Here is a 25,623-nt window from a genome sequence, read left to right as displayed (position 1 = left end):
ACAGGGAACGTGAGGTTGGACTCTATTTCTTAGCTTCAATTGTGCTTATTAACCTGTCCTACCCAGCGGAGGAGCGGGGGGAGAGAGATAGGAGAGAAAACAGTAACCAGCTCCTGCTATTTCTTTTCCTCTTTTAAAAACATTCTGTGGGGATTACAAGCTGCCTCCCATTTAGTTTTGTGTCACGAAGGTCTGCATTGGGACCCTCTCTTCTCCCAGCATATGGAAATGGTCCTCCCCTTCATAATGAAAGACAGAGAGATCTGAGCTCTGTGTGGGGCTGAAGACCAGTGGTGACCAAAAATCCAGTCCCCAGTGGGTGTCTATTAAGGCAGCTCTTTGCCATGGTAATTAATCAATCAAAGGTATTTATTGAGCACTTACTCTGTGCAAAGCACTGTACTAACTACTTGGGGAAATACAATAGCGCTGGTAATAATGGTAATGATGGTATTTGTTAAGTGCTTACTCTGTGCCAAGCCCTGTTCTAAGTGCTGGGTAGATACAAGGCTATCAGGTTGTCCTACCTGGGACTCACAGTCTTAATCCCCATTTTACATATGAGGGAACTGAAGCACAGAGAAGTGAAGTGACCTGCCCAAAGTCACACAGGTGACAAGTGGTGAATCCAGGATTCAAACCCACAACCTCGGACTACCAAGCCCGTGCTCTTTCCATTAAGCCACGCTGCTTCTCTACCATCCCTCTACCATTCTCTACCATCCCTGCTTTCACAGAGCTTCAAATGAACTATATGCAGAACACAGCATTAAGCATTTGGGAGAGTGCAAGAGTTAGTAGTAATAATAATAATGATAATAATTATGGTATTTGTTAAGCACTTACTTATGTGCCAGGCACTCTACTAAGTGCTGGGGTAGGTACAAGCAAACCGGGTTGGAAACAGTCCCTGTCCCATGTGGGGCTCACAGTGTCAATCTCCATTTTACAGCTGAAGTAACAGTGACTGAGGCACAGAGAAGGAAAGTGATTTGCCCGAGGTCACATAGCAGACAAATGGCAGAGAAGGGATTAGAACCCAGGCCCTTCTGACTCCCAGGCCCACACTCTATCCAATAGGTAATGCATGACCCCTGCCCTCAAGGGAGTTTACAATCTAGTGGTATGTCTGTTACCGATTTGTACATTCCAGGCGCTTAGTACAGTGCTCTGCACATAGTAAGCGCTCAATAAATACTATTGAATGAATGAATGGCTTCTTGCTGCTCCTGTCGCTGACTTCAGAGTTGGGGCATCTTGGCTGGTCAACACCAGGGCCTTTATACTCCTCAGCCAGGACGCCGGCAGCAACTGAAGAACTAGAGGGAACCCTAGCACTGTATAAGCTCCATGAGGGCAAGGAGCATATCGACTGCTTCTGTGGTGCTCTCTCCAGTGCCTAGTGCAGTGCTCAGTACATAGTAGGCACTCAGTGGATACCACGACTGGGCTAAATTGCTGCCCAGCATGCTATAGGGACCACTCACAGGGAATGTGTCTGTTATATTGCTATAATGTTCTCTCCCAAGCACTCAGTACAGTACTCTGCACAGTGAGCACTCAGTAAATATGATTGACTGACTATTAACAAGGAGTGAGTTTGTGAATAACGAATCCCGTGAAGCCAGTTCCTAAAATAAAAAAGTCAGGGTTATGTAAACATGCTTAGAACATTTGGTGCTGCAGTTAAATTAAGGCAGCTGATTAATTGACTGGTTCCGTTTCCATATTCAGCCAACCACTATTTTTTTGGAAAACCTTTGGGAAAATTTCTCCATGCCCAGATCTTAGATCTCTTGTCTCCTTTAGGTCATCAAACTCAGCCCCTGGCTCTGTTAATCACAAAGATAATAATAATAATGTTGGTATTTGTTAAGCACTTACTATGTGCAGAGCACTGTTCTAAGCGCTGGGGTAAACACAGGGGAATCAGGTTGTCCCACGTGGGGCTCACAGTCTTAATCCCCATTTTACAGATGAGGGAACTGAGGCACAGAGAAGTTAAGTGACTTGCCCACAGTCACACAGCTGACAAGTGGCAGAGCTGGGATTCGAACTCATGAGCCCTGACTCCAAAGCCCGTGCTCTTTCCACTGCACCACGCTGCTTCTCATGAAGATGCCTTCATGAAACTGCGAGATATCGTGGTTTCAAAAATCCTTAGGAATCCAAGATCCAGAATGGTAAATTGAGGTATTCACACATGAATACTTGGGTTAAAGTGGTAATAGGCTTATGAATATAGAAGCGTATGTGCTAAATAGACACCAGGAGACTGTGGATATAAAAAATAATCTATTATAAAAAAAGATTATTGAGAGGGATAGGCTGGACATTCCAGGAATGGAAAGGAATCGAGTTACAGTAGACACGAGCCCCAAATTAAATATTCAGCCTCTAGGACTCTTGTCGGACAGTGGGTGAGCGCCCACTATATACAGAGCTCTGTAAGAGATTCCACGAGAAACTACCAAGAAAGCACAGGGCATAGTCTCTGCCTTTGAAGAGCCTCCAATTGAAAGGGGGAGGCAGGACGAACCAAACCCACAGAGAAGAACATAAACCCCGGGCACCTGAAACACAAAAGGCCCGCAAGAACACAAGTGTCAGCAACTCAGAAAGGAGCGTTTAGCGAGAGGCGCCCTGCTGCCAACAGTTTCCCAGCTCCATCTGAGGGACAACCAGGCTGACTGACGTTTCCACCCCCTCAGTGAGAACCTTCCCACCCCCCGTTTCTGAGTCTGGGGTCAAAGGGGCTACGGGGCACTGCAGGAATGGGCCCCGGCAGTCCTTGGCACTGCTCACCTGGCTTCCTGCCAGTGTGAGTTTGTTGGAAGGAAGGGCCGCTCTGGGGTTTGCAGAGACCCTACACTTGGGAAGTTTGGTGCTCGGACAACTTGAGCCTCCTCTCCTCTGCCCCCTCCCCCGGCCAGGCACATACCCAGGCTGGGCCATTCAGCAACCACCCCGTTATTCTGCCTGTTTGATCAAAGAGGCGTTAACCCTTCAAGAGCGAGTGCAGACTCAATGGCAGAACCCTCATCCTGGGTCAGGGGCAAAGGCAAACATGGGCGGCTGGGGAATGCTTTCGTCTAATCCAGCAAATTGAAATGACTTGGCTAGGATGGAGCGAATCTCGGCTCCTCTCTGTCCCTGTGCCTGGAACGCAGCCAATTTGCCGAAGAGAAAGAAGCAGGAGGCTCGGCGTGACAGATGACTGAGTCAAATCCCCCTCTGGAGCCACAGGCAATTAAAATTAAACTCCCCCCCTCGGGCTTTCCACCACCACCCTCGCCCCTCTTTCCCTGCTCGGTTTCGTCCTCCTTTCCTCGGAGCTGCAGCCGGGGACTGGCGCAGGTGTTTCTTGTTGCAAACGAGGACCTAACTTTCCAAATCTCTCCTTCTTCCTCAGCGTTTGCTGGGCGAACGTTTGTAATCGGGCAGCAAGCCGGGGGGATGGGGACACCCCAAAGCCCTCACCCCGGCCCAGGTCTCCCCCAACCCCGGCGCAGGGCAGAAAGCCAACCACAAGTGCCTCTACCCCGTTTTTCTTGCGGTGTAACGGTGGGAGGAAAGGAGGCACCCCCCAAATCCCCATCCCTCCCCGACAAGCGGGCCGGGGTTTTGTTCCCCATCCCTCCGCTCCTCCTGGACCGGCGTGGGATTTCCCCGAGGCTCCTCGGGGAGCAGCGCTGGAGCAGAAACGTCGACGGAAAACCCCGGAGAGAGATCGACTCACCTTACGGTTGCGGGTTGGGTTGACAACACAGACGAGTTGCCCGGCAGCCGAGAAGACCCTCTTCGCCTCGTAGTGCTGAAACCGGAGGTGGATGAGATCTAATACAGCCCCAAAGCACTGGGTGAAGAAAAGCATCACAACTTTCTTTTTTTGGGGGGAGAGGGGTGGGAGTTTGTTGACGAAGGGGAGCAACAGAGGAGCCGGCTAGTCCTGGGCCCCGCCGAGTACTCCACTCCGGCCCGGCTTAGCGTGCCTTCATATTCCTCATCAAAATAAGACGGTTAGAATCTTGCAGCAGTGAGTCGACCAATCGAAAGGACAGAAATGTTATCCTTGAGGTGCAGAGACAGCCAATAACGAATGTCTCCCCTACAGAAACTCCCTGATGAATTGAGCCTGGTGGAGAATGTATTATTGAACATTACCATACATCAGCACATTGCATTTATCTTGTGACTACAGCCGACCGTACGCAGAAACGGAGAACTCGGGCTGCCAAAATTGATTGCTTAATGTCTCCATTTATTAATTGACTTAATTTAACATGAGAGGCCCTCTTAATGCTCGGGCCAAAAAAAAAAAATGTAAAACATTTTAACCACAGAGCCGCCAAACGTGCTGCTATAGGAAGTAGGCAGCAGATGGATTAGGGGAGCCCGATTTGACTCCTAAGCGCTGGCTTGGGAGAAAACCTAATATTACCGGAGCTGCTCGGTCCTCGAAAGGAATCGGGCGGTAATGGAGATGGGGGTGCCTCTGTCTTCCCCCGCGCGCTGCAATTAGGGGGAAATCAAGCAACTCCCGTGCCCAGATCATCCCCGAACCCACTCCTTGGGAGCCATGCGATTCCTAGCAAACGCATCTTTTGGAAATACACTGGCGGGTGCCCCAAGACTGTGTAGTGACTGGAGGGTGGAACTATGAAACCACAAAAATGCACGGGGCACGCTCCTAAAAATAATGAAACCCAGGATGCATGAATACACACACACACAGAGAAAGCAGCACTGAAGGGAAAAGTGGTTTGTAAATCAACAGAATAATTACAGATGCAGAAGGCCCGCTCTTGTCACTCATTTGCATACTGGTGGGCAGCAAATTGCTAATTAACCACGAGATTGTTGGAGACATAAAAACAGAGATTAAAAGCCCAGGCACGGAATCATTGGCTTTTCCCTGCGATGTGCAAGACATTTCTTCACTTGGGCTCGTATTCTATCCTCTTTTGCAAAAACCCCCCAAAACTCAAAACAAAACAACCAGGGGCTGGAGCGTCGTATATCTGTTAGATGGAGAAGCTGACTGGTTGTGAGGGCTGGTCCCAAGCGATGGCCTGTTCTGCTTGTTACTGAATCGAAGGGGACTAATTGAATTAGCCCCCTCCCCGACAACATCCTGAGGGGCCGCTACTCAGAACTTCTAGCCAAATGCTTTGATGGCTTATTTAGTCTTTGTTATTCCTCTCTGGAAAGTCAAAATGCTTTGCCTCTTTGGGCGTTTTCCCCGCCTCCCTCCTAATGAGGTAATTTCTGAGGAGCAGCCTGGCCTAATGGAATGACAGGGCCAGACGTCAGGAGATCTAGGTTCCAATCCCGGCTCTACCACTTTAATTCATTCAATAGTATTTATTGAGCGCTTACTATATGCAGAGCACTGTACTAGGCGCTTGGAATGTACAATTCGGCAACAGATAGAGACAATCCCTGCCCATTGACGGGTTTTACTGTCTAATCGAGGGAGACAGACAGTCAAAAACAAGCCAACTTAATCACAATAAATAGAATCAAGGGGATGTAATAATAATAATGTTGGTATTTGTTAAGCGCTTACTATGTGCCGAGCACTGTTCTAAGCGCTGGGGTAGACACAGGGGGAATCAGGTTGTCCCTCGTGGGGCTCACAGTCTTAATCCCCATTTTACAGATGAGGTAACTGAGGCCCCGAGAAGTTTAGTGACTTGCCCAAAGTCACACAGCTGACAAGTGGCCGAGCTGGGATTCGAACCCATAACCTCTGACTCCAAAGCCCATGCTCTTTCCACTGAGCCACGTTGCTTCTCTAAGGATGTACCACTTGCCTGCTATGTGACTTTTATGTCACTTCATTTCTCATCTCTTGGTTTCCTCATCTGTAAAATGGGGATTAAATGCCTGTTCTCCCTGCCGATTAGACTGTGAGTCCCACCTGTATCAGGGACGCGGTCTGATCTGACTGTATAGTATCTAGCACAGTGCTTGGCACATTCCAAGTGCTTAACAAAAATCATAATTATTACAGTACCAGAATTCAAACTCCTGCTCAGAGTTGGCTGCTACTGAGGTGTTTCCACTCCTTTCAAAAGCATGGCAATATTGTGGTGCCTAGTCTAGGCTGGAGGTAGCCGTGGTAAATGGCTTGCCTCGTCTGTGGGTTAACTTGAGTGCTATGTGTGTGCATATTTTCAGTGGAAAGAGCTCGGGCTTGGGAGTCAGAGGTAATGGGTTCTAATGCAGGCTCCACCGCTTGTCAGCTGTGTTACCTTGGACAAGTCACTCTCTTCCTCTCTTCAATGCCCTACTGAGAGCTCACCTCCTCCAGGAGGCCTTCCCAGACTGAGCCCTCCCTTTCCCTCTGCCCCTCCTCCCCTCCCCGCCCCCCGCCCTTCCTCCGTCCCCTCCCCACAGCACTTGTGCATATTTATATTTATTATTTATTACTCTATTTTATTAATGATGTGTATATATTTGAATATTATTACTCTATTTTATTAATGCTGTGTTAAAATTACCCTTAATTTATTACTCTATTTTATTAATGATGTGTATATTTCAATGATTCTATTTATATTGATGGTACTGACGCCTGACTACTTGTTTTATCTGTCTCTCCCATTTAGGCTGTGAGCCCGTTATTGGGCAGGGATTGTCTCTATATGTTGCCGAATTGTACATTCCAAGCGCTTAGTACAGTGCTCTGCACACGATTGAATTAACTTCTCTGTGCCTCAGTTCCCTCATCTGTAAAATGGGGATTAAGACTGTGAGCCCCAAATGGGATAACCTGATCACCTTGTAATAATAATAATAATGTTGGTATTTGTTAAGCGCTTACTATGTGCAGAGCACTGTTCTAAGCACTGGGGTAGATACAGGGTAATCAGGTTGTCCCACGTGAGGCTCACAGTTAATCCCCATTTTACAGATGAGGTAACTGAGGCACAGAGAAGTGAAGTGACTTGCCCACAGTCACACAGCTGACAAGTGGCAGAGCTGGGATTTGAACCCATGACCTCTGACTCCCAAGCCCGTGCTCTTTCCACTGAGCCATGCTGCTTCTCTACCCGGCCCCCCAGCGATTAGAATACTGCTTTGCACATAGTAAGCACTTCACAAATACCATTATTATTAATAATGTTGGTATTTGTTAAGCGCTTACTATGTGCCGAGCACTGTTCTAAGCGCTGGGGTAGACACAGGGGAATCAGGTTGTCCCACGTGGGGCTCACAGTCTTAATCCCCATTTTACAGATGAGGGAACTGAGGCGCAGAGAAGTGAAGTGACTTGCCCACAGTCACACAGCCGACAAGTGGCAGAGCTGGGATTCAAACTCATGAGCCCTGATTCCAAAGCCCGTGCTCTTTCCACTGAGCCATGCTGCTTCTCCATATTATTACTATTATGTATGCATAAATTCATGGTTATGGATATGTATGTGTATGTACAAGTACAGTGCTTTGAAGATGAAAAGCAATGTGGTCTAATGGAAAGAACATTGGGTCTGGGAGTCACAAGTCCTGAGTTCTACTGTTGACTCGGCCACTTTCGGCGACATTAACTTCTCTGTGCCTCTGTTTCCTAAGGGGGTACGTCTCTCCTTTCCTCTGTCACCTCCCTGGCTGTCAGATGTGTGTACATCCAGCTGACCTGTTTTTCTTTACGTTTTGGGGGCATCAGGGTATTGTAAAGATCTTAGAGAAGGCTGGGGGAGGGTCACCCCTGTTGTACCCCCACCCATCGAGTAAGTCATTAATGGTGGGCAAGGTCAGATCCCGGGTACAGCCCAGAGATGACCAAAACATAAATTGCTCTCATGCTCTCCCCACCATAAACACACACACACACACACACACACACACACACACTCTCTCTCTCTCTCTCTCTTTCTGTCTCTCTCTCTCTCCCCATCTGGCAGAGTGAGCCCCTGGAGAGAAGACAGCTGCAGGGGGAGCAAAAACACATAGAGTCAGGGAGAGGAGCAGGAGCACTGATAGATAGGGAGAGGGGCAGGAGCAGGATTAGTGACCATGCAGGAGCTTTGACAAAGGAAAGGGTAGAAGGCAGGGACAGGATACAGATCAGATACTTATCCAAGACAGGTTCTCTCTGGATGACAATCAGGAAAAAGATCCAAAGAGCCCCCAACTGCCCATGTCGGATAGATGCCCCAAAAGCAATAAGTTTATTCTGTAACGTTGCCAAGGAAACGGCTGTTGCTTATGGCAGCATTCCTGGAGAGAACTCACAGAAATACATACTGACTAGGTGGTTCATAACCCATTCCCCAGGAAATTGGGAATTATCAAATGAAAAATAAAGCACTTTAGCTCAAAGACTCTTTGGAGAAAGATATGCCACAGGACACTCATTTTTCCTACGGCATCAGTCTGAATTGACAACTTACTCTGCATCCCCAAATGGGACACTAGCCAATGGTCAATTTCACCTCTACAATTCCAAGAAGTTAAATGCGGTGAATTGGGCTTCCTTGTTACTTTCTCCTTTTAGCCAATAAAACTCTTGGGATTTGATGGGTATTTTACTTGGCTGTAAATGAGTCCTGCATTTAAAAAGGCTTTGTCTGAATTTGACTACTTGTTACCATCCATGAACAGACAGAATATGTCTGGCGGGGATGAGGGAGTCCAAGTGGCACTGCTTAAACCACTCATTAGTAATCACGGCATTTACTGAGCTTCCCCAGGGCACAATGCACTATACTAAACTGTAAGCTCCTTGTGGACAGGGAATGTGTCGTTTTTATTGTTACATTGTTACATTGTACTCTCCCAAGCGCTTGGAACAGTGTTCTGCACACAGGAAGCCCTCAATAAATATGACTGAATACCAATCAATGATTTTTATCAAGCATTTTGTGCAGACCACATTCCAAGCGCTTAGCACAGTGCTCTGCACATAGTAAGCACTCAATAAACATGAATACTAGGTCCGTCCTTGGGATAAAATAATTCAACAAAATTGGTAGATGTGATCCCTGCCCACAAGAAACTTATTAAGTGCTTGGGAACTACAAAGTAAACTGCCCATACTACTCCCTGCCCATGGAGCCAACTCTCTGATGAGGGAAGACAAATAAAAGTTGTAACCGACAGAGTAAGGAAAATAATCACAATGGTATTTGTTAAGTCCTTACTATGTGCCAGGCACTGCCCTAAGTGCCAGGGTGGATACAAGCAAATCCAGTTGGACAGCCCCTGTGGGCTCACAGTTTCAGGCCCCATCTGACAGAAAGTGAAGTGAAAGTGAAGTGACTCACCCAAGGTTACAAAGCAGACAAGTGGCAGAGCTGGGATTAGAACCCAGGTCTTTCTGACTCCCAGGCCCGTGCTCTATCTACTGAGTCATACTGCTGTGTCTTTCTCATTGCCTTTGCTCCCTCGCTCTCCCCATAGCTTTCTGTGGACCTCTGTTTCTCTCTATTCAGGCACTGAGCTGAAGATAAGGGATCCCTTTTGTCATCCCTCTCTTGTCCCTCTGTTTTCTTGCCCGGCTGTGTGCCTGGGTTTCTAGGTCTTCCTGAGTATCTGTTTGTGCTCTCTGAATCCATCTGCACAACCACATGAAGCGTGGCAGAGGGCAGTGGGGGTGGGGGGAGTCGCTGGTATCTTCAATTACCGTGCACTGCTTGTTGGGGAAACCTCGTGGTGTTTAATTGATGTAATTAACCTGATCTGTGTTACAACAGAGACAGCCAGGAAGATCATCTATAAGGTCGATGGACAAGATGAAGTAGGGAGAGGAGCCTACCACCCTTGCCGGAGAATAAATACAATTAAAGAAACACAGCCAATTGCAGGGGGGAAAGGGAGGCACGGGGCAGCTCAAAATACACCCATTTGGAGCTTGGGAGGGGGAGGAGAAGGAGGAGGAAAACTATGGAGAAGAAAAAGGAGGAAGAGAATGGAGGCAGAGGAGGAGAAGGAAGGGAAAATGTGGAGAAAAAGGAGGAAGAGAAAGAGGAAGGAGGAAGAGGAAAATGTGAGGAAGAAGGAAAAGAGGGAGAAGAGGAGGAAAAGGTGAAGATAAAAGAGGGAGAGAAAGAGGTGGAGGGGAACAACTATAGAGAAGAAGAGGGGAGGGAGAGGAGGAGGTAGTTAAGAAAGGAAGGGGAGGAAGAATGAGGCAAAGGCGGTTGTTCAGCCTCTTCCCTGTCACGGCCACTGCTGCCATCACCGCAGTCACACTGGCCCATGCTGGGGCCATGGGAAATGGGGATTTCCTGTGCGCCCACCCGGCCAGCTCAGTGAGAGGGGGTCGCTGAGCTCTGCTTCTGCCACCCGGGCAGAGCCACCATCTTCTGGTGGCTCAACCCGAGGGACCAGCTGAGCAGAGACAACTGCCACCACTGCCATCACCTGAGGGGAGCCACAACGTCAACCAGCCCTTCCTGGGACGGGCCACCGGAGGATGGGGACTGCAACTCCCGAGAAGCCGCGAGGCCTAGCCGACAGAGACCGGGCCTGGGAGTCAGAAGGATCTGGGTTCTCATCCCGGCTCCGCCGCTTGTCTGCTGCATGACCTCTGGCAAGTTACTTTACTTCTCTGGGCTACGGTTACCTCATCTATAAAATGGGGAGAAAGTCTGCGAGCCCCATTTTGGAACTGTGTCCAACCTGATTAGCTTGTATCTCCTCCAGGACTTAGTACAGTGCCTGGCACATAGTAGGCACTTAACACGACCCATTAAAAAAAGACAGCAGAGGGGATTGTAATCCACTAGATTGTAAACTCCCTGATGGTGAGAATCACGTCTACCAACTCTATTGTATCGTGCTACCCCAAGTGCGAAGTACAGTGCTCTGCACACAGTAAGAGCTCAGTAAATACAACTGATTGATAGGGGATACCCTCTCCCTCTTGCTCCCCCTCTTTTCTCTTCTCCTTTTTCCTTGTCTCCTCCTCCCCTCCACCCCCATCCCAACCAAGGGCGACAAGGCTCCCAATTCCCTTATCCGATGGGGTCTCTCCTTCAGTTTTCAGCTCCTGTGTGCCTGTAGATGGCTTTTGTGCCATCTTCCTGAAACTTTCTTTTTTTCTGAACACACACAGGCAGGGAATGTGTCTGTTTACTGTTGTGATGGACTCTCCTGGGCGCTTAGTATAGGGCTCTGCACATAGTAAGCACTCAAATACACCTGAATTTGGTAAAGCCCCAAAGCACTCACTAATTGCCAGAATTTGCCATTTAAAGTGGCTGTCACACAACATAATCTTTTGGGGAAATCTTGAATGCACATATTCTGGGTTAGTTTGAAGAATCGGGCACTTCTGACTTGGGAGGGGTCCGGGATGTGCCAAGCTGTGTAAGGCTAGACTTAGACTGCGAGCCCCATGAGGGACAGGGAGTGTGTACAACCTAACTCACTTGTATCTATCCCAGGGCTTAGAACAGTGTTTGACACATAGTGGGCTCTTAACACTTCTCATCAAAAGCTGGCCCAAGAGGCCTTCTGCTAGCTTGCTCTCTCTCATCAATGGGGAACCTTATTACCCACATTATGGATTACTTTGATCACAGTTCCTCCTTTCACAAGGGGTCACTGAGCTGCAGGCTAAGTCTTCCTTCTCTGGCTCAAATCAAGCTGCCAGCTATTTGTCCAAAAGGATTAAGATTAAGCATGCTCTCTCTCTCTCCTGCACTCGGAAGGCTCCTGGGAGTTCCCAAAGCAAATCTGGTGGGGCCTCCCAAATACATCTAGGCCAGCACCTCAAAAGGTGACTTCCACAAGAGTGGGTCTGGGTTCAGGCAGATATCTTTAGCTTTCCATTCAATTACCCACCGATTGGTATTCATTTGCTTTGGTGCCAATATTGTTTGGGCCTTGTTTTCACGGTGCATGTTTATTCAACTCCTGGGGAACTAAGGGAGCAAAAAAGGGACCGAAAGAACTGGCATCGGTTTCACGCCGCCTCAGGAGTGCCCAGCTTTGCTAAGTGAACTTGATGGCTGAGGGAACAACTGGAAAGAGATGAGGGGAGTTAATCGACAATGAATCGATCAATAGTATTTATGGAGTGGTCACTCTATAATAATAGTAACAGGGCTATATGTTAAATGTTTACTATGTGACCAGTACTGTACCTAAGCACTGGGGAAGTTACAAGGTAATCAGATCAAACAAATTCCCTGTCATACATGGGACTCACATCCTACTTAGTCTGTGAGCCCCACGTGGGACAGGGACTGTGTCCAAACTGATTAACGTCTGCCTACCCCAGCGCTCAGGACACACTCCTTGACACATGGTAAGCACTTAACAAAAAACAAAATAGGAATAGGAATAAAGAGAAGGAGATCAGGTATTCAATATCAAGTATTCAATCCCTATTCAGCTTGCCCACAGCCCATTCCAATTTCTTCTGTCCTGTCAACTGATGCATGGACAGATAAAGTCACAGGACTTGCAAAGGGCGGAGTACAAATCAATGCTGCCAGAGATGCCTCAAAGCAGAATAAAAATGATAACAGTAATAATGGTGGTGTTGTAAAGTGTTTATGTGCCAAGCACTGTGGTGGATACAAGACAATCAGGTTGGACTGAATCCCTATCTCACGTGGGATTCATCATTTAAGAAAGGGGAGTAACAGGTATCTCATCTCTATTTTACGGATGAAGACCGAGGCAAGGAAAAGTGAGATGACTTGCCCAAAGTCACACAGCAGGCAAGTGGCAGAGCTATGATTAGAACCCAGGTCCCCTGACTCCCAGCCCCATGCTCTTTCCACGAGGCCACGCTCCTTCTGAAGTGAACGGGAGCCATTGCCGAGGGCCTGCATCCTCAGCGGCCCTGCTATTTAGGAAGTGCCTGGGAGGAGTTTGGCCGAGCAATCAGACCGAGCAATCAGAATGAGGGCAAGAAACGCTATTAATAATACTTGGGCAGCCGGCCCAAAGTGCTGTCACAGCACTTCTTCCGCCTACTGCTACTTGTGTTTTGGTGACTTTTAATGATAGACTGCTGCATGTGTGTGTCTGTGTTCCTGTCCTGGGTGGAGGAATATTATTTGCAGCCAAGTGGAAAGAGAACAGGACTGAAAGTCAGGAGACAGGCGTTCTAATCTTGACCTGCTGAATGACCTTGGGCAAGTCCTTGTGCTTCCTTTTCATCTGTAAAGTGGGGATAAGATACCGGGACTCCTTCCTCTTCAGACTGAGCTCTGCGTAGAACAGAGCCAGAGGACTTGGTTTCTAATCCTTGCTCTGCCACTTGCCTGCTGTGTGACCTCGTGTGAGTCACTTAACTTCTCATGGGGATTCAATATCTGTTCTCCCTCCTATTAGAGTGTGAGCTCCACGTAGGACAGGGACTGGAAGCGGCCTGATTAACTTGTATCTACCCAGCGCCTGGAACAGCGTTTGACACATAGTAAGCACTTAACAGATACCATTTAAAAAATCACAAAGTAAAGGATTAGCAAATACCAAAGTTATTATTCTGCCAGTCTCCCACATTAGTGTAGTAACTCTCTAAGGACAGGGACCAGCTCTTGAACTTCCTGAGGAACAGCAGGATCCAGTATAGAACTTGCTACACAATGAGTGCTCAGTATATAGTATTGATTGATTGACTGCTGGCTCTCACTGAGCTTGGGGACACAATCCCTAAGACACTGACTAACGGGCATAGGACTCATGAGGCTGGGGAAAATATTTTGGAGGGCAGATCAAAATGAACAAGTCCCTAACCACTTTGTAGATTCACACAGTTCTCCTACACCACGAGGGCTGTAATCTTGCAGAAGTTCATATTAAGGAAAAATCATGTTGCCTTGACTGAGCCTTGACCATCGTGAACCCTTGACCAGTGCTTGGCTCATATGCACACACCACATCACACTCTATTGAGAGAGATGCATGGTGCCGGAAGTTCCCTAATTCCTCACCAGGGTCCTAGGAAAAACAGATAATGACAAGATGCATTACAGGTGAAGTGACTGTACCCCCCCAATTGGATCTGTGTCCCTGACTTGATTGTAAACTCCTTGAGGGCAGGGATCAGAAGCTCTAACTCTATGGCAATAATAATAATAATAATGATAATGGTATTTGTTAAGCACTTACTAAGTGTCAAGCACTGTTCTAAGCACTGGGGTAAATACAAGGTAATCAGGGTTATCCCACTTGAGGCTCACTGTCTTAAATCTCCATTTTACAGATGAGGGAACTGAGGTTTGCCCAAGGTCACGCAGCAGACAAATGAGGGAGCCGGGGTTGGAACCCACGTCCTCTGACTCCCAAGTCCGTGCTCTTTCTGCTAAGCCACTCTCCCAAGTATTTAATATAGCATTCTGCACACAGTATGTACTTAATAAATACTGTTGAGTAACTGATTGACAGGGGTGTGTTCTCTAATGCAGCAGATCCCAAAGGGGTAAATTTGCATGCCAACAAGAGTCAGACCGGATGGTGATGAATAAGTCAGATTTGGAGGCTTTTAAAAATTCATCCTTATACGATAATGATAATATTCGGTATTTACACTGCCCTTTCCTTCCAAGAAGTTCCTAGCCTTGGGCAAACATCATTTTATTAATGCTCTCAACAGTCCTTTTGTGAATTAGGAAGGATACCTTGTGATCTCCATTTTAAAGGGGAAAATGCAGGTCTTGAGACTGAAGGGACATGAGGAAATCCATTTAGAAAGTAACCAGGGGGCAGAACGGTAACTCAGCTCCTCCGACTCCTGTCCCGTGTTCTCTCATGCCGCTTCCTGTGAAAGGGGCACAAACTCGTCTAAGAAGGTAGCCGTCGGGCAGGCCAATGGCCAGAAGACCCGACCCACTCTGGACCTCACTTCCTCTGAAAGAGATCGGATGTGAACTGCTCCGGTTGCTTAAGTCTGAAAGGTCAGGGATTGGTCAAATGTGTACCTTGCCTAAGTGAAATATTTATGAATTTCAAAAATTGATTAGAGAAGCTCAGGGCTCGGTGATATGTCCAGGGAGGAATGGCCATCTTTCCAAGCAGGAAGACAGATGGAAGCAAGGTGGCTTAGTGGGAAAAGTACACATCTAGGAGCCAGGCAGCCTAGGTTCTAATTCCAGCTCCACCACTTGCTTGTGGTGTGACTTAGGCAAATTCATTTAATGTCTCCGTGCCTCAGTTTCCTCCCTCTTAGGCTCTGAGACTCGGGTGGGACAAGGACTGTATTTGATCTGCTTATACTATACCTACTCCAACACAGAGTAAGCACTTGGAGTAAGCATTTAAATACCACAATTATTGTTATTATTCACCTGGTTTTTCAGAGCTGCAGTTCAAATGAACTCTGACCTGACCTCCAAGCCCGAGGAACCCAACTTTCCTCTGCTCCCTTCTAAAGAACGGAAAGTTATCAACTTGACCAAGATCAGCCGTTTAAGCCGGCTGCCTAGAGGTGAGAAATCCCTAGGCAGACTTTAGCTGAGGATGGGGAAATCAGGTGTGAATTTGAGTGCTGCCCACAGAAAGGTGATAATTGAGCCTGTGGTACTTAATCAGAGCCCCAAGAGGTGACAAAGTGAAAATATGCTAAAAAAAATGAAAAGTGGAAATAATCAAGGGGCCTTGTTAGCGATCTTGAGGCAGAAACCCTAGCGAAGAAAGAGCAGTAATGGCATTTGGCTGAGAGAGAACGAAAAAGAAAAGACTCAAAGGATAAAGAAGTGCCTTGCCATGATGATAGAGTGTCTTTGGAGAGGTCAACTCATCTCCGTCCAAGTGCTGAACAAACATTGACTCATTAATCCTACCTGCCAGGAAGATGATTTGTTATTCTCCGTGGAGCATTAAAATATCATGCCCCAAAGGGGTCTCAAATATCTGGCTGCTGTGGCCCGCGTGGTCGTCCCTAGGCAGAGTGCAGAATGTGGACATCCTCTCCCTGCCCTGGCACGAATTCTGATTGAAGTTGCAGACTGCCTGGTCCCCATTCTGCCCACTCTGGGGATCTGGGGCTTGCCCAAAAACAGCTGGAAGGCCTTCAGCTTTCCCCAACAGGGAAGAGGGTAAGAATCCTAGTAACTATAAATAACAAAGAATGATTATGATTCAGTCAATGGTATTTGCTGAACGCTTACTGTATGCAGAGCACTGTACTAAGCACTTGGGAAAGTACAATCTCTAGAAGAGGTAGTCCTCTCTTTTGAGAATTTTCATGTCCTTTCTCCTTAGTGCTTGTGGACAGGAACTGCATCCAACTGATTAACTTGTTATCTACCCTAGTGCTCAGAAAAGTGCCCGACACACACTTACTATATATTAAACACTAAACTAAGCACTGGGGTAGGTACAAGAGAATCAGCTCAAACACAGTCCTTGTCCCTCATGGGACTCACGGTCTTAGAGGAAGGGAGAATGGGTATCTTGACCCCATTTTATAGATGAGAAGCAGCGTGCCTAATGGATAGGGCATGGGCTTGAGAGTCAGAGGACCTGAGTTCTAATTCCCGCTCTGCCACTTGTCTGTGGGGTGACCTTGGGCAAGTCATTTCACTTCCTCTGTGTCTCAGTTACCTCATCTGTAAAGTGGGAATTAAGACTGTAAACTCCATGTGGGACAAGGTCTGGGTCCAACCTGATCAGTTTGTATCTGCCCCAGCGCTTAGTACAGTGCCTGGCACAGAGTGTTTAACAAATACTACTGAAAAAAAAAAAGCTGAGGTCCAGAGAAGGGAAATGAAGTGACTTGACCAACGTCACACAAGAGGCAAGTGGAAGAATCAGGACTAAAGTCCAGATCACCTGACTCCCGAGCCCGTGTTCTTTCTACCAAGCCTCACTCACTGGCTCCTGACCTGCTCAACTCTACAAAATCTGCATCAAAAGTCCAAAAATTACAGAAGCAGTCAAATTAGCATTAGGCATTTCCCAACCTGCCAACAGGCCACAAATTTAGGGACCTGCACTACATCAGGCTGATTAGGGGATGGCTTTCCCCTTTTCAAATCTGAAAGGATGAACTCATTACCTAAAAGAGGTAGACAGTTCTGAATGTAAAAAAATCACAGAGCTCAATTAGGTTGAGGAGGAAAGGTCAGCCTTAAAGATCCAGTTTTCTTCAAGGTCTTTTAAGGTGTCAATTCAAACCAAGGAAAGAGGATCCAAACTGAAGAAATCCATAGACAAAGTTATGACTTGGCTCAGAAGCCCTTCCTTGAGTGAGTTTCTAAGGGCGAGGAGATGAATTGAGAGGTGAAGTGACAAAATCAATCAATGCTATTTACTGAGCGCTTACTGTGTACAAAACACTGTACTGAGTACTTGCGAGAGTACAACAGTTGGAAGACATGTTCACAGTCTTAATCTCCACTTTAAAGAAATGGTAACTGAGACACAGAGAAGTGAAATGACTTGCCCAAGGTCACACACAGACAAGTGGTGGAGCTGGAATTACAACTCAGGTCCTCTGACTCTCAAGCCCGTGCTCTATCCATTAGGCATGCTGCTTCTCATCTGGGTCCCTACCTTGTTCCAGAGCTAATTCTCTAGATCCATCACTCTGTCACATTAGAAAATATCACTATGACTCAGTTATGTGTCGATTACATTGGGATATTGCACTCTCCCAAGCGCTTAGTAGCAGCGTGGCTCAGTGGAAAGAGCATGGGCTTTGGAGTCAGAGGTCATGGGTTCAAATCCCGGCTCGGCCACTTGTCAGCTGTGTGACTTTGGGCAAGTCACTTAACTTCTCGGTGCCTTAGTTACCTCATCTGTAAAATGGGGATTAAGACTGTGAGCCCCACGTGGGACAACCTGATTCCCCTGTGTCTACCCCAGAGCTTAGAACAGTGCTCGGCACATAGTAAGCGCTTAACAAATACCAACATTTTTTATTTTTTTAGTACAGTGCTCTGCACACAGTAAGTGCTCAATACCTATGATTGACTGACCTATTTTTGAAAATATTCAGATCCCTTCTACCGCTTCTAGACATTTTATCTCTGCAGACAAAAGGCATATGGCTAGAGTACAGGCCTAAGGAATGGTTTCTGAACAAATCTGATCATTACCACTGGAGCCAAGAAAGTTGAAAAATGTTTTGGAAGGAGCACAAGCCTTCATTTCATGGGCAAATCAAGAATTCAATAGCAAGGAAATTGATGACATGCTTTAAAGTTCCCTCCACGAAACACACAATTTTAGGGAAGAAAATTGCTGCCTAAAATATGGGGCCAATTTATGAAATGAAAAGCTCAACAATAGTGCCTGGATATAGTTGCTTGAGACCTCAAAGATGGATTTAAAATATATTTCAATTTTGTTGCAGTCAGGGCTTACCTACACCCAAGCCATTTTAGTCTTATCAAAGCTAACATGTCTAACTTTGAATTAATTATAATCCACTAGACTATAAGGTCCATGAGGGCAGGGAACATATCTATTTTAATGTACTTTTCTAATGGAGTAAGCATTCAATTAATATTATTGATGAGCTGAATGTATAATGTGATGAGGTCTGTTTTCTCTTTTGACCTCCTCAAAGCATAACCACACAATTCTCCCTCCACCCCATACTAATCCACTCTTTGGACCAGATGCATCCCCAATTTGAGTGAAAAATACCAGTTCACAGTTAAAGAGATAAGGTCTGGAGTGGGGGGTGGGTGAAGAGAGGTCAGCAAGGGAAGCGTTCATGCCAACAATATTATAGTTGCTGCTGAGTATTGGTCAGAAGGGCCAATACTTTTAAAATGCTTTTATCCTGACCTGCTTCGTCTGTCATTCTGACTTCAACTCCCTTTCGGTCTGTCTCTGTGTCTGACTTTAGCTGTTTCCCTTTCCTTCCTTTAATTCCCTGCTAATTGACCTTGGGCAAATGGCTCAACTTCACTGTGCCTCAGTTTCCTCATCTGTAAAATAGGGATTCAGTACCAGTTGCCCTTCCTACTTGTCCCGTGATCCCTATGTGGGACAAGGGTCGGGTCTGATGTCTGACCCAATTTAATCTACCTCAACGCATAGGGCATTGTAAGTACTTAAATACCACTATTATTATTATTCTTTGTCTCTCTCTCCTCTGAGTCTACGGAAGGGATGTCTCTCTAGGAGGGACTATCTGGAGAAAGCCTGGGTCAGGTCTGTGGATGAAATTTTCCAAGATCCCTTTCAAAGGCAGCTTTCCTAAGCTTCTCATCCAGACTTCATAAAGGCCTTCCCTCCCTCCCGTTCTCCAACCACAATTATCTGAAACCAAACCCTCCCTATCCTGGTTCAGTTTTCTATCGGGAAAAATAAAAATAGTCAAGCCACTGGCTGATATTCCTGGAAACTCTCGGGTTCTTCAGGGTTCATTCCTATTAAGGCATTAAGAAGGGGTGATCATGACAATGACTGAATAAATAGAAAGGGTTTGGGTGAGGCCTAGAGGGGATGGAACTTTTCTTTTTTCCCCTTCTTGCCATTACCTTCAATGTTTTATACAAGAAGAGACCACTACTTAGAAAACCATCTGTGTCAATCTTGGAACATCTGAAAGGCTTAAACATCTTAATGGAAAGAAAATTATTGGTCCTTTCATAGAGACTTTTGAATTCTGATGGAAATCTTAACCATTTGATTTCATCTGGATCTTGGAGGTGCATAAATATTTTCAAAGATAATTTACTGTTGATCCAGTGGGCTAGACCGCTATTCTCCAAACCAGAGTGGGTGAACTAATCATGAACAATGGTATTTATTGAGCGCCTCCTGTGTGCAGAGGACTGTACTAAGTACTTGGTACTGAGCACATGAGAAACAGCATGGTGTAGTGGATAGTACACGGGCCTGAAAGTCAGAAGGTAATGAGTTCTAATTCCTACTCTGCCACTTGTCTGCTGTGAGACTTTGGGCAAGTCTCTTCACTTCTCTGTGCCTCTGTTACCTCAGCTGTAAAATGGGGATTGGGACTGAGAGTCCCATGTGGGACAGTGACTGTGTCCAACTCTATTTGCTTGTATCCACTCCAGCACTTAGTACAGTGCCTGGCACATAGTAAATGCTTAACGAATACCACCATTATTACTACTACTTGGGGGAGTACACTCATCATCAATAGTATTTACTGAGAGCTTACTATGTGAAAGCACTGGACTAATCGCTTGGGGGAGTACAATCATCAACAGTGATATTTATTGAGCAGTTACTATGTGCAGAGCACTGTCGTAAGAGCTTGGGAGAGTACAACAGAGTTGGCAAACACTTAGACCATCAGTCTCTAAACTGGGCCACTCTCCTCTCCCTTTGACACTCTTTCTGGTGCATTTCTGGAGTGAAGATTTGGATCTCTGCTAGTGGGTGGGTGAAAAATCCTCAAGAATGACACCGCTAAGAGTGGTGATGACAAAATGTGGACAGAGATCAGACAGTGGCCTATGAGAATAGTAACAAATGATACACAGGTCCCCAAGAGGCTGTGCTTGTTTCATTCACCTGCCTGTGCCCTTGGGGAAAATCCTGGTAGAGAACACAGGGTGGGATAAGGGGGCATCTTTGACCCACTTTAGGGCAGGTGGGGCTTAACATAGCAGGGGATGTAATAAGAATCTACATAGCTCAGAGCCTCTTCAGTCACTGGACCGAAAGGGCAGGCATTATATCCCATGGCTATCAGGGCTCCATCAGAATTAAACACAGTCCCTGTCCCACACAGGGCTCATTGTCTAAGGAGGAGGGAGGTAGAAGAGGGAGGAACCCCATTTTCAGGGTGAGGAAATTGAGGCACTGAAAAGTGACTTGCCCAACTCAGCAGGCAATTGGAAGAGCCAAAATTAAAACTCAGGACTCCCAACTCTCACTCCCAAGTGCTTTCTACTAGAAGAGGGGAGAGAGGTGTTTTCAACAGCTCTTAGGTAAGGAGGCACAAGCAGAAGCTTGAGAGATGCGATAAGAGGATTTGCTTGGAGGAAGTGAAAAGCATAAGGAGAAGTGTAGCAGAAGAAGAGAGCAGCTAGATAAGGGAGTTTTTGTGTGCTTGCTCACTGCATAAATTGAAAAAGAACCCCGGGGTCCTTTGGGATTAAAGCGGCTATAAAACATTCAGATTTTTGAATTCCTGAATCTCTTTTGCTGAAGGTGCTGTTTGAGCTGGGCTAAAGGAGATTATTCTCTTTGCCTCTTGTCTGGTGGGAGGCTTATAGGAAGAAATTGGAGCAATGACCATTCTTCCACCTATCTGCAATTTGATTTAGGGGTGGCCAGGCCACAGCACTGCAAAATTATTCCAGACTGCTTTCTCACCCAAAGAAAGTCTTTGTGGCTCCAGAGTCTTTGAGCCTCAGAAATCCTGCAGCTGGAGGTGCCAGGGTGTCAGAGAAAATGACTAATTTCACTTGGGGTTCTCTGTCAGATTCCAGGGGAGGTAAGTTAGGTAGCAAGGCAATTGCTTTAATCTACTAAACTACTTTAACTCCCTGCCTTTATCTGAAACTTGCAGGCAGGAAGTGTCACTGGAAATGGGATCAACTTAAATACCTAGTGAAATTCTAGTTTGGCAGGTGTAAATTCCGTTTTCAGTGAACTCTGGGTTTCCTAAGGAAGGAGTCGGGGGGGATGGGGAGCAGATGACACTCACAAGAAGGTTCTTGGGGGCTGGGGCCATGGGGTGAAGGAGAGAGTTTGACAGTTGCCTAAGTGAGTAAGGTGGAGCGGTGGTGATGCTGCCAACCTGCAAAAAGAACCATTTTCTAGGGTTTGCTAAAGGATGAAGACTAAGTCATTAAAAGCAGAGGGTGAACAAGCCAGAGTTATTTCTGTGAGGAGCAGTGCTGCCTAATGGAAAGCGCATGAGCCTAGCTGGGAGTCAGAGGACCTGGATTCTAATTCTGACTCTGCCACTTGCCCCTTTGGTGACTGTGGGCAAGTCAATTAACTTCTCTGTGCCTCAGTTTCCTCATCTGCAAAATGGAGATTCAACAATAATAACTCTTTGACATTTGCCATAATTTTACTAACCGGTATGAGATGTGCAGCATCGTTATATTGTAACCTACTCCCCAAGAGCTGAAGTAGACAGTGTTCCTTGGAATCAATCGAACAATGGTATTTACTGAGCACTTACTGGGTGCAAAAAACTGTACTAAGCACTTGGGAGATTACACGTAAGAGTTGGTAATCACGTTCCCTGACCAAGAGGCACTTACAGTCTGGGAACTGCACTTCGGGTGGAACAGAGACATAATGACGGCCTTCCGGGCTTCGGACATTCCAACTTTTAATTTCCTTAAAGTCTGCCTGAAATTGGTTCAAGTGGAGAACATCTTAGTTTTCAAGGCACTTAAAAAAGAGCATCATTGGAAAACGCTGATAGAAAAGGAAAATCCAGGGCTGGCATCGCAATCTTGGGCAGCCTGCCCGCTTGCACCTAATGGGGTGGAAGAAGCCCCAGCGGCGCCAGTTACCTGGGCCTTAAACAGGCAGCATTGGAGACCCTGGACCCCTTTGACCCCATCAGGCAAAATAGCTCTTAAAACCTTTATGGGAGTCTGACTCCTAGTTAAACTCTCGCTCATCAATAATGCAGCAGTAGCAGGAGAACTGAGCAGGAGAAAGCGGGGTCCTGGAAGGACAAGGGTTGTATTAACTGATCACACGGACCCTTCCTCCACATCCAAGACTTCCAAATAATAATACTAATAACAATTCTGGTATTTGTTAAAAACTTACTGTGTGCCAGACACCATACTAAGCCCAGTGTTCTCTCCTTCTACAGCTCACCCCGCACACTCCACTCCTCTGCCGCTAACCTGTGCCTCGTTCCCGCCTGTCCCGCCGTCAACCCCCGGCCCACGTCCTACCGTTGGTCTGGAATGCCCTCCCTCCTCACATCTGCCAAACTAGCTTTCTTCCCCCCTTCAAAGCCCTACTGAGAGTCCACCTCTTCCAGGAGGCCTTCCCAGACCTAGCACCCTTTTCCTCTGCTCCTCCTCCCCATTGCCCCATCTCCTCCCTCTACCCCCTTCCCTGTCCCATAGCACTTTTGTATATTTGTACATTATTCTATTTAATAATGTGTACATATTTGGAAGCCGCATGGCTCAGTGGAAAGAGCCTGGGCTTCGGAGTCATAGGGCATGGGTTCGACTCCTGGCTCTGCCACTTGTCAGCAGACTGTGACAGTTAAGTGACTGTGACAGTTAGGTGCGTCAGCAAACAGTTAAGTGACTGTGGGCAAGTCATTTAACTTCTTTGTGCCTCAGTTCCCTCATCTGTAAAATGGGATTAACTGTGAGCCTCACGTGGGACAACCTGATTACCCTGTATCCCCCCCAGAACTTAGAACAGTGCTCGGCACATAGTAAGTGCTTAACAAATACAAATACCAACCAATTTTATTTTATCTATTTTGATGCCCATCTACTTCTTTTGTTTCGCTATCTGTCTTCCCCTTCTAGACTGTGAGCCCACTGTTGAGTAGGGACTGTCTGTATCTGTTGCTGAATTGGTACTTTCCAAGCGCTTAGTACAGTGCTCTGCACACAGTAAGTGCTCAATAAATACTCATGAATAATTAATTTTATTTGTTAAGCGCTTACTAAGGAGCTTATAGACTTGAGAGATAAATTATCTTCTCTTTCCTTCTTAGACTGAGCCCCTTGTGTCCAATATACCTATATTTTATCTATCCCTGAGCTTAGTCCAGCGTTTGGCACAGAGTCAGCACTTATATCCCACAACTATTACAAGGCCTAACCTTCTCGATCAGTGTTTATGCCTAGACCACACTTTACCCCCTCTAATATTCCTCCACTGCTCTCCCCCTTTCTTCTATACTCTTAACCGCATCTTTCAGTTCCACAAGAAGCCAAAGATTTATCCAGGGGCCTTGTTATCATGATTTAGAAACTCCCAAAGCATAGACACGGACTGGAGTGTGTCACATTCTCTGCTTTTCCAGTATTGAGCTCAGTTTTAACTTCAGGTCTGAGACTTCTAGAAGTCACAACTACTAATACCCCGCTAGCTGAGAACAAGAAAGCTCCTTGAAAATATTGGCAACAGATGTTCACAAGACTCAGACCGCCCATCATTAATTTTAGAATCGAAATGCCTGTTAATTTCTCCCTTTTATTGCTGAGCTCCATGCTACACCCTGCTCGGTGTCAAAGAGAAATATCCTTTAGGGACATCCTATAATTCAAACTTGAAGGTCATTCAAAATCTGGGCACTTAGGCAAGAAGAACAGGAAAGCACACAATAACAGGGCTGCATCATCATTGTGGGGGTGGCAGTGGAAGACTATCTTTGGGTTAATAATAATATTTGTTAAGCTCTATGTGCCAAGCACTGTTCTAAGTGCTGGGGTTGAAACAAGGTAATCAGTTGTCCCACGTGGGGCTCACAGTCTTAACCCCCATTTTACAGATGAGGGAACTGAGGCCCAGATAAGTTAAGTGACTTACCCAACGCCTAACAGCAGACAAGTGGCAGAGCCACGTGGATTAGAACCCATGACCTCTGACTCCCAAGCCCATCCTCTTTCCACTGAGCCACATTGATTCAGAAACCAGAGGAATAGTCACAAAATCCTGATCAACTGACTTCCTTCTCCATTCCAAGGGAAAGAAAAAAACCTGGGAATCTGGGAAGAGGGAATGCGTGTGTTTGGGGGTGAGGGGAAGAGACCAAAAGCGGGGTAGAGGGAACCTGCACCTTTGGTTTTATTTCCATATAACACTAACATTTTCAATTACATAATCGAATGCTCAATGTGTACAGATCACTGTATTAACTGCATGGGAGAGTACACTATACCAGTAAGCAGAATGGCACTGCAAACTCACCTCATTTAGCCTGGCATCCATCATAGTTAATATTTCTTCAAGTTATTTTCGGGTATTTGAACGTTGTAATTGGGTAATTCGGTAACACTGAGCCCACTGGCAACTGTCCCCCTTCTCCTCCTGGGGTTGCCTGGTTTATAACCCAGAATCCCATGCAGGGGAGCCTTGGCAGCTTCGGGGCTTCTAGCCTCTCTAAAGTTGGTTTTTCTTCATTGTTCCTTCCCCTCCCTGGCTCCAAATGGCGGTTTGGATTGAGCTTCTCCAAGGGGTGAGGGAGAGATGCAAGCCGCCTTGTTCCCGCAGGCTATAGCGCAATAAAGGCCCATCCACCCCCCACCAGGCCACAGGGCTCCAAGATGGCGGACCTGGCCAGGCGGAGATCAACGGACCGTTAGAGGCGGGACTACAAAGGCCGTCTTGGCTCCGTCCACCAATGAGAGGCCTCGGAGCCTGACGGACGGCGCGGCGGACCAATGAGAGCTCGCTCCTGTGGGAGCGGCTTCGGGAGGGTCAAGGGCAGCTGCTCGGGTCAGCCAGGGGTGGGCCTAATGGACGTCTTAACACCCCGGGGAAGCAACCTGTGCTCAGTACATAGTTCTGTAGCGCTTTGCACAGTGCTTGGAGCGGCGGTCCTGTGCTGAGCCCTCTCAGGAGGGGAGTGGGATTAAAGGTGCCTGATTTAGAACAAGGTGGGGGGCTCGTCTCTAATAATAATGTTGGTATTTGGTAAGTGCTTACTATGTGCAGAGCACTGTTTTAAGCGCTGGGGTAGATACAGGGTCATCAGGTTGTCCCACGTGGGGCTCACTGTCTTAATCTCCATTTTACAGATGAGGTGACTGAGGCACAGAGAAGTGACTTGCC

The 25,623-nt window shown here is 46.7% G+C and overlaps 1 protein-coding gene across 4 annotated transcripts in view; it reads right to left on the bottom strand.

Annotated features, from left to right (window-relative positions):
- Positions 1–25,134, bottom strand: part of SIAH3 (siah E3 ubiquitin protein ligase family member 3) — a 42,864-nt gene extending 17,730 nt beyond the window's left edge. Inside the window, exons 1-2 of one of the 4 annotated variants that reach the window (XM_007668643.3) lie at positions 24,760–25,134; positions 3,740–3,856 (exon numbers count right to left, since the gene is read on the bottom strand). In XM_007668643.3, coding sequence (XP_007666833.2) covers positions 3,740–3,856; positions 24,760–24,783 — 141 coding nt within the window. In that variant the 5' untranslated portion in view covers positions 24,784–25,134. Of the gene's footprint in view, positions 1–3,739; positions 5,260–24,759 lie in introns of those variants that run through there. The other 3 variants (XM_007668645.3, XM_029048417.2, XM_001513950.4) reach the window with 3 other exon arrangements.
- Between the last annotated feature and the right edge of the window lie 489 nt (positions 25,135–25,623).

This window comes from Ornithorhynchus anatinus, chromosome 20 (genome assembly GCF_004115215.2).
Source record: "Ornithorhynchus anatinus isolate Pmale09 chromosome 20, mOrnAna1.pri.v4, whole genome shotgun sequence".
In the NCBI taxonomy this organism is placed as follows: Eukaryota; Metazoa; Chordata; class Mammalia; order Monotremata; family Ornithorhynchidae; genus Ornithorhynchus; species Ornithorhynchus anatinus.
The sequence above is the reverse complement of the archived record's forward strand: the minus strand, read 5'-3'. Positions and strand labels throughout refer to the sequence as shown.